Here is a 12,033-nt window from a genome sequence, read left to right on the forward strand (position 1 = left end):
ACTAGTTCATCAGACAGCGATATGAGCCAAGTAACAAAGCTAGTGTTCCTTCTTCACGTGTCCACAGCCAGGTGACTTGTCATACGGTGGTGCAAATTTTGTTTGAGTGATGGAAGTAGATTCGAAATTCTGGCCATAAACGTGATGTGTCTGTTTGTGGCTCTTGTTAGCTTATTTTAGGACCTGTGTTTGTGCACTACACACACGCTCACACACTCTGCTGCGTTGTGAGATATGGCGGAGTTTCGTTATCAACCGTTGTGCATCATCAACCCACCCATATTCGATTCCCGAAATATTTGTCCAGGGTTATTGCCATGCTATCTGACACCCATACCTGTGGACATACGCTGCGTGAACTTACCACACGTTTCCGTTTCCCCTACACATTTACAGATAGCAAGTCGGCCGGCTCGTGTTTCGCCCTTTCCCGTTTGCAACTGCCACAGAACGGCCGTACCCAGGGGTCGTGCATTTCCATCGATTGGTGTGAATAAAACATGATTCTCGTCAGTGGCATCGGTGCCTCGTACGAAACGGTTGTCACAACCGAACAATCCCCGTTCGATCATTACTTCCTGAGCTGATGGAGGTCGGCTGAACGGGAGCGCAAACACCAACTCGGATATTAACGGACAAACCAACATTCGGCGTACGTACTGCGAGGTCTGGAAGGATAATTCATCGGTGGATTAGAACCGTCTTGTGCCAACGTAGTGTGTATCGTCTGCATAGGAAGTATTTTCGTCGCTCTCTCTAGCCTGTCAAACAGCAATCAAACCATGGGTAAAATAAATGCCAGTCACAGTAGCTATTGTTACGATAGCATGTTGAAGCGGTCCGACGACAAGTATCTGCGGAGCTGCAGCAAAATCGAACCGATCGATGATCCAAACGACGATGGTGACGATGATGATGAGGACGATGAGCGGTCAAATGAAGCCCACCGAGGGGGGCCACCGGTTCAGGTTGTATGGCATGCGGATAAACTCGATGATCTACGCGGCACCGCGTCCGGTTCGTCCGATGATGAGCAGGAGACACGTACCATCCGGTATGTACCGGAAATTCTGGAACGAATTGACGAGAATCGCTTGGTTTATCGAGCGGAAGGTAACGCCAACATTGTGCTTTCCCTGTCGGACAACAAGCATGTACTGCGGATGCGCAAATCTACTGTCGAAACGCGCGAGGGTAAAGGTAGCTATTCGTTAATTACGTCGATTTTTTTACTTGTAACGATCTTTAGGACTAACGCCTTTCTTTCCTCGTACCAACACAGGTGACTCCAACGTAGATCTTCGACGGTTCGTCAAGTACTCGAAGGTCATCGCGAGCCAATTTTCTGAGTGTTACGTTCCGGCGCCAAAGCTGGCTCATCTAAATACGTGCAATCTGCAAGCGTTTAATGAACGATTGCGATGCTTTCGTCCTGGTAAGAAAATAACAACAGCATAAACATGCGTTTAAGTTAACTAATTCACCGTCATTTACTTTCGTTTTTTAGCGATGAGACTCGGCAAGGAAGTACGAGAGCTGGATGGCATTCTCTATCCGGACGTAGCATTCCTGCCGAAGTGGCTGTATCCGGCTACGCGAGTGCGGGACTTCAGTCAGGTGTGTTCTAATTTATTGGTTCCCTTTTGTTTCTGTCCCTTCATTCAATTCACGCATGCACGTTTCTTGAAGAGATGTTTCCAAGAACTGGTGGCAATTTACACGAATTACCGAGCGCGTGTTGTTGTTGCTTTTGCTCCATCAAATTGATGTCGGGATAAGCTCAAGGGTCCTGTTTTCTGCTCCGTTCAACGAGCGTGCATGCATAAATATCTCAATTGTTGTTCGGATGTCGGTAGCATCGTGTGCTTATCCACTACGAGCATGCGGTGTTAGGAAATGTGTTCTTGGAAAGCGAAAGGTACTTTATTTTAGTACGGGCCCTTACAGGATAGGTACAACATGCCCTTCATATGCAAAGATGTAGTTACTATTAATATCTTTTGATGATGTACATCTATAGGACCGATTTTGGTTAGGATGAAGATAAAAAAGATCATAAAATATTTTAACAAAATTTATCCAAGACCTTAAAGTGAATATCTGAGAGCAATCAAAATCAAGGAAAAAGTTAAAAAAAAATTACCTCATTCTAGCTTCTAGCTTTAATTAATTATTATTTAAAAAAGCATTTCTTACTAATCATTCCCATTGTGTGAACCCTCTTTTGTATTGATTCTACCAGGACCCAAAAATCTCTTCCACACCAACCCACTACCAGACGTACTGCGTCGAAATCAAACCGAAGCAAGGCTGGTTGGCGTACGAATTCTGTGATAACATTCCCCTTCCGGAGTTGACCAACGGTGGGGACCTTCGGAAGTGCCGTTATTGTTTGCATCAATATTTAAAGGTAAGTCGTTTCATTTGGATTTGTACTATCCCCCATGTTCACGTATAACACCATATAGAGTTCAGTTTCTAACGTTCCGTTGCGTGTTTTCGTGTACTTTCCAGCTCCAAAAGAAATCGATAGCAAAAATTAGTAAATACTGTCCACTGGATCTCTATTCTGGGTAAGTACGAAAAAAGGACCGACTGCGTTTAAACCTGCACACTGCTACACGTGCACGTTATAGCTAGAATATGCCAGAACGAACGCCAGGCGTCTTTTACAAGATACTTTGCCCGAGAAGGGGTTTTGTACGATCTCAAGGCTTCTCTCGCGCCTAACGTATTTTTGCAAACGGCGAAACCACGCGTTCAACTAGCGCAACGTCGTATTTTGAGCCGTTACGGATTGAGTTTTCGTATTTCATTCAGACAGACACAGACAAGAGACCATCGCGCACCAAAAATAGCGATCGATAGCGTGAATTGCTCAGGTTTTGTGATGCTTGCCGCTGCCCGCAGCAAGTGCTCGCACGTCAAATTGCCGAACGTGCGGCAACAGGTTATCGACGGATTCATCGGGGACGTTTTTTTGCGGGTGACCGAGGTAGTAGGACAAATGACCGCCATCTCTCCTACCGGTTGACCGGTTCATGTATTGAATGATGTTTGTTGTTGGCTTGTTTTGCTGCCAAGCGATTGTTTGTTCACTTGGTTTTAAAATGAGAACGGTATATTGTATCGTGGTAGCGTGGCGACGACATTCACGACAAAGGGAGTATATTTGACCGATCGAACTTCTCGACCAACACCTATCGGTACGATCCGGTTAGGGAGTTTATCTTCATTTGGTTGTCGCACGTTATTTGCACACAGCCGAATTCCCACCACGCGAAATGGCGTGGTGTGACGTAGGTTCAGCAATTTTTCCTTATGACGCCACATGCCATTTTTTTGTTGTTGTTCGGTTGCTCTCTTTGGTACTCGTGCTATCAAGCTGCACGCGTTCGGGAATGTCACCCCCAAAAAGACATCGGCAGGTGGCATTAGTCACCGTGTCCAAACTTCCTCCTTCCTGCGGTGGGGCATCCGAAACGGCCGACATGTGTATTGTGTGTGGGTTATTTATATTGATGAGTGTGTAATTTTGAAGCACAAAACGATAAACATGATACCACTAGCGAGGCTACACAGGCAAAAAAGGAAAACCCGCAAAAAAATACCCTCAGATGTGTTGTTTTTTTTATGTGTTACTAAACAAATATAGTTACGTGGACTAGTATTGAAATGGAAGCGCGAACGGTGTGCGTGTGTATCTAAAGAAAATGTCTGCTGTGGAGTGTTTTGTTATGCAACTTTAGAGCCAATTAGACTCGGATGTTGCTGCCTGGTTATTGCAATTAAACGTGTCTGATAAGATAAGCCCTAGAGGATAAGACTTTGGATGGAACAGGTGCAACAATGTTTGTTTACACGTAGATTGAATTTCGCTGCTCTTGGTGTTTAGTTTCTAGCAGTTGTGACACAAAATTTCAACCTTAAAATATCTGCAAATGCCCATGCACCAAGCGCTACTTACTAAATGGGTTGAAATCGAACCAATCGAAGCTTAAGTTATGCCTTTATTTATGCCACATTTGCAAATCGCCGTTGCCGCAATGCCATGCCATGGGAAAATCGTTCGGCGATTTCGTAAAGCGATGTTGTACTTTCCTTGTGCGAATGTGTCGTTTGAATGATTCAAGTCCTCTGCACCGAGGAGCTCTGTACAAGCGGGCATGCATGTTCTTGGTGAAACTCAAGGCACAAGCAACTGACCTTTAGGCATTAATTATGACTGACTTGTCTTGCCCGAATATCCTGTGCGCGCGGTAGGTTTGCGTACAGTTCTTGCAATTGGTAGCTCCGCTCCGCTTTCTGGTGGTGGTGGTCCGCATGTGTAAAAACCGACCGATTTCTCCCGTGCACCGAAAGACCCGAACGCAAACAAGCAGGACAAGCGTAGATGATGCACCTCACGCATCGTCGCATCACATTGGTTATAAATAAAATTCAATTATTGCCTTTTGCCTTTGGTTGGCCGGCCCCAAAAATATCTCCCGGACTCCCGGAATATAAATCGCTGCCGCGCGCCGCGGTTGTTGTCACTCAGTGCTAGCCGCGGCCCTAGAGCATCGAAGCGGCAGATAGAGGGGGCCATTTCCAACTCTCCTCCGTCAGGAGATGGTGTGGCGCACAGTTCAACCGCACAAACCGGTCGCGCCACGATCTCGTTTGGGTCGTTGTACACTACGCAGCTGCAGCGTTGCATTTTACGTGATCCGTGCACTTTCGAATCGGTGGTTTTTTGTTTTTTTGGTTGGTTTTGCTGCAAAACATTCAATATTTTACCGTTATGGGGTGGTGTGGTGGCACCCACAGCAGTTACGCTGTGGGCAATTACTTGTTTTTTTTTTGCCATCCCAACGCAACGAACGCAACCCAGCACAGGAGTGCGAATCGCTCGGGCGGGGGTGGACACAATGCGAAGGCGGTGGATGCCAAAGGTAGAGATTTTGCTAGGAAATCACGCCACGCTAGTTGTTGGTACAGAGTCACCCGGCGACCGGAGATCAGGTTCGACGATTTTGAATGATCTTTTTTGGGGGATATTTTTAGTTCTGCGTGTGTGTGCAGGGCGTGTGCTGTTGTCACACGAGTTATGTCGCTATTCGGTAGGAAAAAGGGGGTGGGGGTCAAACGGGGAGGAAACGCGATAGTGGATGGGAAGGATGGAGGAAAAGAAAGTGTAGTAGTAGGTAGCGTGAAAAAGGGATCTTCACACCAGCTTTAGAACAGAGAAGTCAAACTCATTTTCATACGCGGATTGCATAGTTTTAAAATTGAATAGATTACACTGCATGTGGAATATTGAACGGTAATATTGACTTTGCTTGGTGGTTTGAGGCCAATCCAAGAGTCATCTGCATTTCCGTGACTTTGTCGCATATATCAAACTGCATTTCGTCGATTCCTCTTATCATGTTGACTTTGAGAGCGTCAGTAATTTACGATGACTAAGATTTTACTTGAGACTAAGTATGTGACTAATAAAAAGCCTGACGTGGTTAAATCATGAGTTGTTGGTGGTTAGCTGTGATCGCTTTTTCAAGATATAACAATCATCTTGCATAACTGATAATCGCTTTCCAAAAACTGTAAGAACCACATGTTGCTCACATCCATATCGTTAAGTTTAAGCCAAAAGTAACAGTGATCTGTAGATTGTTAACAGTTGACGGACTCCTCAATATAAAAGAAGTTCATAGGGATGCTTAGCCACGTATTGGGCCTCATGTGGATTGGGTTTCACCCACAAACTTGTGTTTAAAGAGATTTTTTCGATTTAATTGGTGGTTTGTAGTAAAATGCCACAAAACCTAATTAGCTTATACACGAGATTGTCTGTGAATGTTAGAATTGAATCTCCGAGTTTTTCAACCGGACTTAGTTTACGTTTCCGAAAATCCGAGTTCTTCCAAAAAGCCGAACAGTCATCCTGTCATCTGGACCTTTCTTGCAACCATACCAAGGGGGAGAAATGCTTCGCATTTTGTTTACAAACCACTTTTTTTTACAAACTTCATACAGAAAATATACATTTTGGAAATCGTTTTAGTTCACCATAACTGACTGTCTCAACTATCCTTTGTCAGGGTCAGATTTGCGGGCCACATGTTTGACATGCCTGCTTTTAATCATCGCGGTCTGCAATCCGTTGTGAAGTCGCTTTCGTTTGATTTTTTGGTTTGGTTTGTTCCCTCGACGTGTGTGTTTTTCGCTCAGCCGACGTTTCAAAACCATTTATCGTGTTTTGAATAACGTAAGACTGCGTGAACGACTGTGCACACACACGTTGATTTTGTAAAGCAATATAAAGACGAAATGTTATTACTTGGGAACATGCCACAGTGCAAAAAAGATGCATCCACTGCCAATCTCCCGTTCGGTAGGAGCTGTTCTAGGTGGACAAGTTTTGAAAATTTATGCACATTCCTATTCGATGCAGCAACCAACAACGACACGTGCAGGTCGTGTATTGTTTTTGTTTCACTTTTTACCGGCAGCATCACCGCACGATTTCGCCTGTCGTCTGTGTGCTTCAGCGAAGGTTCGACAAAAAGTAATCGTATCGCGATCCTTTCATAGGCATGCAAACGTGGCTGTTTTTTTGTTTTTGTTTGGGTGTGTGGTCCCTAGCTACCTCTACTACACGCAGAGAAAAGGTCAAGGAGCACAGGAAAGTTGTGTTGCAGTTTGTTCCATTTTAGGTCCGGTGCCCTAGGAGACCTGTCTCGTCTCGGTATCCATTTCGGTGTTGCCGTGCGTTGGCTTTTGCATACAAATGATCTTCTTATGATAGAGTTGTTAGAAGCATCGTTAATATTTTATTTAATTTATAGCATACCAATATTGATTAACCGATTAACAATGCAAACCCTCTTTACTACAGTAAACCCGTTCGTGTTCTCCAAGCCGTAAAAGGCCTTATCGGTGCACCGCAAAATAATTTTAAAATTTTGAAAAATGGCAAGGTCGTGTACGATGACAAGCGAGAAAAGTCGATGTACAATCGGATATTGCGAGAAATGTTTCCACGGGATGGTCGCACAAAGGAGGAGTAAGTATCGCCGTGGAGCGTTATATTTCAACACTTTTAGGATTTTACTTAAAACATCTCTCAACTTTGTATCATTTATCCTAGGAAAAGCACAATTTTCATGAACCTCATCAAGGAAATTTTGCTAAAGGACTTCACTACGAACGATGAGCATTGCGATCGGAAGCTGTTGAGCATAAAAAAGGACCGAAAAAAGGTAAATCATAAAGAGATTTCTGCTGTAAATAGTCACCGATTTTTATACCGCTGTTTATATTCACAGAAGGATAAAAACCTGCTTCACGAGCGCGCCTGCAATCCCGTCAATCAACAGTTTCTCCCGAAGAGTTGCGCGTTGCGACAGATTTTGGACGTTCAGCTGTTGGTGAAAGTAGGAACTATTGAACTATTCTGTTGTGTAAGCGCTGCTAATTATAATTCCTTTTTTTCCTGCATCTATTTTAGTCGAGCATTTCCACGATCGATCAGTCCAAGTGGACCAAAGCATTGGGTTCAGATCCGTACAGCTATATTGATGACATGTACGAAAAGTATCTGACCTACCAAGAGGATGCTGGTGTGCACGGAGAACGCCACAGCACCACCTGGCCCAAAGAACTATTCACTACCGAATATCTGTCCGAGGAGGAAAAATATCAGCTCGGTGCGACGGCCCTGGACTGCTCGATAATGATCACGTTCCGACGGCTGTCCGGTGATCGGGCAGAGGAGAACAGGTAAAAATCTGCAGGTCCAGCATGAGCAAACAGAAACGCTTACAAAGGGAATATTGCCTGGCTGGGGGTCTGGGATATAAGTCTGTGAAGGATGCAGTGCAGTGTATTTAAAAGGCTTTTCTTAACGATCTCGCTATTTGCTATTGGAATTACTGAATGAAAAGCACCCACCCATGATCGGGTTTGTCTACTCTTTGTAGGATGATGAAGTCTACGGGCAAGGGACAGTTACCTGTCGCCTTGAGCCTAGACACGAAAGTGAATCATAGGGAAAAATACGAAGGATGGGATTACTTTCATACAGCAAACAGTACAACACAGTTGCAATCCATTTTGTTGTGAGACGGATAGGACCTTAAAGAAAAAAAGAAGAGTTTCTCTTTTTTCCTTTTTTTCAAAGTCCTTGTAGACAATTTAGGTATACGGTTGAAAAATTATCCCGTCCTTTTCGTTTAGCTTTGTTTGGTCGGTTCCGTGTAGTAAGGCTATGGGTTTCTGGGGGAACAGAGGGATTTGGGATGGTGTGATTGAACATTCCTGAGAATTTCTTATGCTTTCGTACCACTTGTCCTTTCCGCGTATCACATAAACATACACACACGGCGTACAAATGGTTCCTTTTTTTCGTCTCACAGCATGGGCTGTGTCCATTCGAAATTGACGAACCATAGTTGGATATTGGCAACCGGATAAAAAAATGTGATCACGGTTTTGTTGTGTGCGTGTTAATTTAATACACGCGTTAAAACCCTGCGTACATGTGGTGGTGGAATTTTCGGTTATATGGATTCGTCTGAAGAATTAGAAACCCTTAGAATTTACTCCATCCGAAAATAAAACTCAAGACCTTTTTTTTGCTGCGGGTACACAGGGGTTTTACATTTCATTGCAAGCCCTCTGTTTTCTTTTTTTTTTCATTAAAAACATGGCAGGAAAACAAGTTGTTTATGTATAACGGATTTTTTGTTTGCTTTCACAAAAAAAAAAAAAATTTAGAAAAATATTTTAAGATATTTAATATTTCCTTTCTTTCTTGATGCCATCCTTTCAGCCTAAACGAGGCCGCCCTCAATCACATCGTGTCCATCGAGGGTATGAAGTTTCTCGTAAATGTAACGATCACTGATCTGGACCCAAAGTCGCCGAAACATTATGCCAAGTACGTGGAGCAGCTTGCAGCATCCGCGGTAGCATATCGCGACTTTATAAGCAAAATGCGTCGTTAGAAGGAGCAAACGTTTGGTTGGTGTTGTGTGTGTGTGTACGTATGTTTCATCTACTATACTGTAAGTCCATCCATAAGTAAGTGGATCAAAAGACTAATTGCATCGATAATGCCTAAGAAACCCGATTCTAAATCGTAACGCAACACAACAACCACAAACACACACTAGCAAACCTCACAATGAAAAGCAATATAACATTTCCTATTATACCGCAGAAATAAAGGAGTTTCTGTTGTTGATTTTTTAAATGGAAAAGTAAGACAAAAACAGCATCGTAATTGTCTGTTCTTTACAGTAAAATGTGAGTTAGATAATTGTCGAAAAAGATAAATAATGTGAAAATGTCTCTGAATGAGGTATCTATCAGAAACAAAAGCCAATGAAAGACGAACAAACTGAAGATGAATGTAGGAGGTGGAAACCGGAATGGGAGAGAACACGGAAGAGTATAAATGTGTGGAGGGCATGCAAAAGATGTCATATATAATTTGAACAGGGTGTCTGAACAGGGAGGACTGAACAAAACACTACAATTAGGACACATTAGAAAATGTCTGTTTAAGGTTCTACCCACGAAAATTCAATATCGATTAACTACAGCTGTAAGGTTTTAGTTTTCAAAGCATGTTCTATTTATTGCAAACTATTTATTATGACGTTTTCATAGATTTAAACAAAGTGATGGACCCGGGATGGGTTCCAAATGACACCAAGTAATTTATTTATCGTACTAAACATTGTATTAGGTTATAAGCGTGGAAAAGAAAATTTTGCTAAAATAAGTTTACACCGCTTCATCATGCACAACGCTAGAAGGTAAACGGCCCTAAGAGGTAGGATCTAGCTCAGACGTATGAGTACAGTATTTATATTTGGTTTAGCGATTTATCATAGGCTTTCGTTCTCTGCACAGGTTAACAGTTAACTGAAGACGTTTCGGACCCCATTTTCTATGCTGCGCTATAGCAATAAGCGTCAGAACAGTCGCAAACAGGACTTTATATACCGTATGGTTGTTTTAGAATAGAAATACTAGTTTGGAATGAATGTTTAGCGAAATTATTCCTTAAAGTTTAGTAGAGTTTTTGAAGACTAGAAACAAAAAAAACAAAACTTGTACTGCATTTTTTGTGACACTGTGACCAACAAAAAAACATACGGACACCATTTTCTCTCTGTAACTGTATTCAGTACCTTTTTCACACTCGATATGGAGCAATGGGGAAGAAAGGTTTAGTTTTACACTGGGTGTTCCGTTTTCTATACTGGTTTAGCGAACAATGTTAAAACAATAAATCGATGGAAACCTTTAACTCGTTCGTCCGAAAGTGCCGAAAGACTCGCTCGGTTTTTGGATATCCGAAACTGATATCACATTATTGCTGTTGTGTTGTTGGAGCAGCAGCAGAAACAATTATCCCGGGACACCACATTCCCCGATACGCGAAGGAATGTGGCGCCCATCATAGGAAAAGCATGTCAATCAATTATTGAGCTAAAAGAATGGTTCCTTGCTGCGACGCGTAGCTTTTTTCTCTTAACCTTGGGATGTTTTGCGACGTTTGAGGAGCTTTTATAGTAGCAGGATGGAGGCGAAAGGAACACTATGCTATATGCGCGATCCTTTGCGTGACGATAAATTCCTTCCAACCCCTCTAATGCGGTTGTAAGAAAGGAAGAAATTAGACACACCCAACTGTTTTAGCACGTTGCCTGCCACTCTGTCCGATGATGGAAAGGATGGACTGTGTGTGTATGTATGACGCGTGTAAGGATACGAACAAGCAACAAGTCATTAAAGGGTGCTCCATTTTCGATTCCAACACAAGGTGTGGGCGAATCGATGTAGTATCTGTATGTGTGTTGGCACCATATCCTACGCCCAGTTTATCCAGGGCTTTCAGTCATTCTTACACTACCAGCCAGTAAAGCACGATTCGATGGGCAACAAAGTGGTCACCTTTACCGACCAGCAGCTCGAGGACTACCAAGATTGTACGTTTTTTACGCGCAAGGAGATACTGAGAGTGCACCAACGGTTTTACGAAGCCAGTCCGGATCTGGTACCGGTGATAATGACCGAAGGACAAGCATCCACGATACAGGTTCCGCGCGAACGTATCGAACGTCTACCGGAGCTGGTTGAAAATCCATTCAAGGGACGAATGTGTGAAGCATTTTCGCGCGATGGCGATGGTAATCTAACGTTCGAGGACTTTCTCGATTTGCTATCGGTTTTTAGTGAGCAGGCTCCACGGGACATTAAAGTGTACTACGCGTTCAAGATCTACGGTATGTCATACTGGATTTTTGTATTATTTTCATTTAATTGAGCGTTTTTTTCTGGCTCATGTTGTAGATTATGATCGCGATGGTTTCATAGGGCAGTCGGATTTGCTAAATGTAATTACGGCTCTCACGCGGAACGAGCTATCGCTGGAGGAACATCAGCAGATCGCGGAGAAAGTAATCGAAGAGGCGGATGTCGACGGGGATGGGAAGCTGTCCTATTTGGAGTTTGAGCACGTGATCACGAGAGCGCCGGATTTTATCTCTACGTTTCATATTCGTATCTAAAGCTTAAGCTTTTATTCTTCAAGGGACTTGTAACTAGCATATAATTTTATGGACTATATTTTACAAGTTACCACATTATTAAATGGTTATATTGTTGCCCAACGAGAAATTCTTAATGAATTCGTTAAACAACGTGAAACAAGATTACATGTTTTGTTGATAGGGCTTCATCTTGCATTTTCAATCCAAAAAAACTTCCAAAATCAAAGCAATTTTTATTAGGTTCAATTAAAAATTACTACCCGTAACTTGCTTTGGGTGATTTAACAACTCAGATTTTTATTTCTTCAACATCTTAGTGTTTATACTTTTAATCGAGATAGTAGTTTAAAATAAACATAAACACTCAGTTTTACATTAAAAATTTGGCATTGGACGAAACGGTTGTAATGGCTTCAGTGACGAAGACTAAATTGTATTGTATTCAAGGTAAGTTAGATGACATTAATGTATTAAAAGATCAAAC

At 42.7% G+C, this 12,033-nt stretch overlaps 3 protein-coding genes across 3 annotated transcripts in view; all 3 read left to right on the forward strand.

Moving 5' to 3' along the window:
• Positions 1 to 12,033, forward strand: part of LOC126564205 (sodium/hydrogen exchanger 7) — a 714,899-nt gene that overhangs the window by 119,648 nt on the left and 583,218 nt on the right. The gene's annotated exons all lie outside the window — the stretch shown is intronic.
• LOC126564410 (inositol-pentakisphosphate 2-kinase) lies at positions 783 to 8,993 on the forward strand. Its single transcript, XM_050221449.1, has 10 exons — positions 783 to 1,200; positions 1,283 to 1,435; positions 1,508 to 1,617; positions 2,243 to 2,410; positions 2,515 to 2,573; positions 6,881 to 7,048; positions 7,133 to 7,244; positions 7,311 to 7,418; positions 7,493 to 7,764; positions 8,816 to 8,993. Exons 1-10 carry the CDS (start codon positions 783 to 785, stop codon positions 8,988 to 8,990), a joined length of 1,743 nt encoding a protein of 580 aa, XP_050077406.1. The 3' UTR covers positions 8,991 to 8,993.
• LOC126565456 (calcium and integrin-binding family member 2) lies at positions 10,931 to 11,577 on the forward strand. Its single transcript, XM_050222638.1, has 2 exons — positions 10,931 to 11,282; positions 11,350 to 11,577. Exons 1-2 carry the CDS (start codon positions 10,931 to 10,933, stop codon positions 11,565 to 11,567), a joined length of 570 nt encoding a protein of 189 aa, XP_050078595.1. The 3' UTR covers positions 11,568 to 11,577.

Source organism: Anopheles maculipalpis, chromosome 3RL (genome assembly GCF_943734695.1).
Source record: "Anopheles maculipalpis chromosome 3RL, idAnoMacuDA_375_x, whole genome shotgun sequence".
Classification (NCBI taxonomy): Eukaryota; Metazoa; Arthropoda; class Insecta; order Diptera; family Culicidae; genus Anopheles; species Anopheles maculipalpis.

What these genes read in the sequence shown, in the direction of transcription:
- LOC126565456 (XM_050222638.1), top strand. Translation starts at nt 10,931, where the DNA reads ATGGGCAACAAAGTGGTCACCTTTACCGACCAGCAGCTCGAGGACTAC. An exon ending in CTACGCGTTCAAGATCTACG is followed by an intron (nt 11,283 to 11,349) that starts GTATGTCATACT and finishes CTCATGTTGTAG; the next exon opens with ATTATGATCGCGATGGTTTC.
- LOC126564410 (XM_050221449.1), top strand. Translation starts at nt 783, where the DNA reads ATGGGTAAAATAAATGCCAGTCACAGTAGCTATTGTTACGATAGCATG. An exon ending in ATTGCGATGCTTTCGTCCTG is followed by an intron (nt 1,436 to 1,507) that starts GTAAGAAAATAA and finishes TTCGTTTTTTAG; the next exon opens with CGATGAGACTCGGCAAGGAA. An exon ending in GAGTGCGGGACTTCAGTCAG is followed by an intron (nt 1,618 to 2,242) that starts GTGTGTTCTAAT and finishes TGATTCTACCAG; the next exon opens with GACCCAAAAATCTCTTCCAC.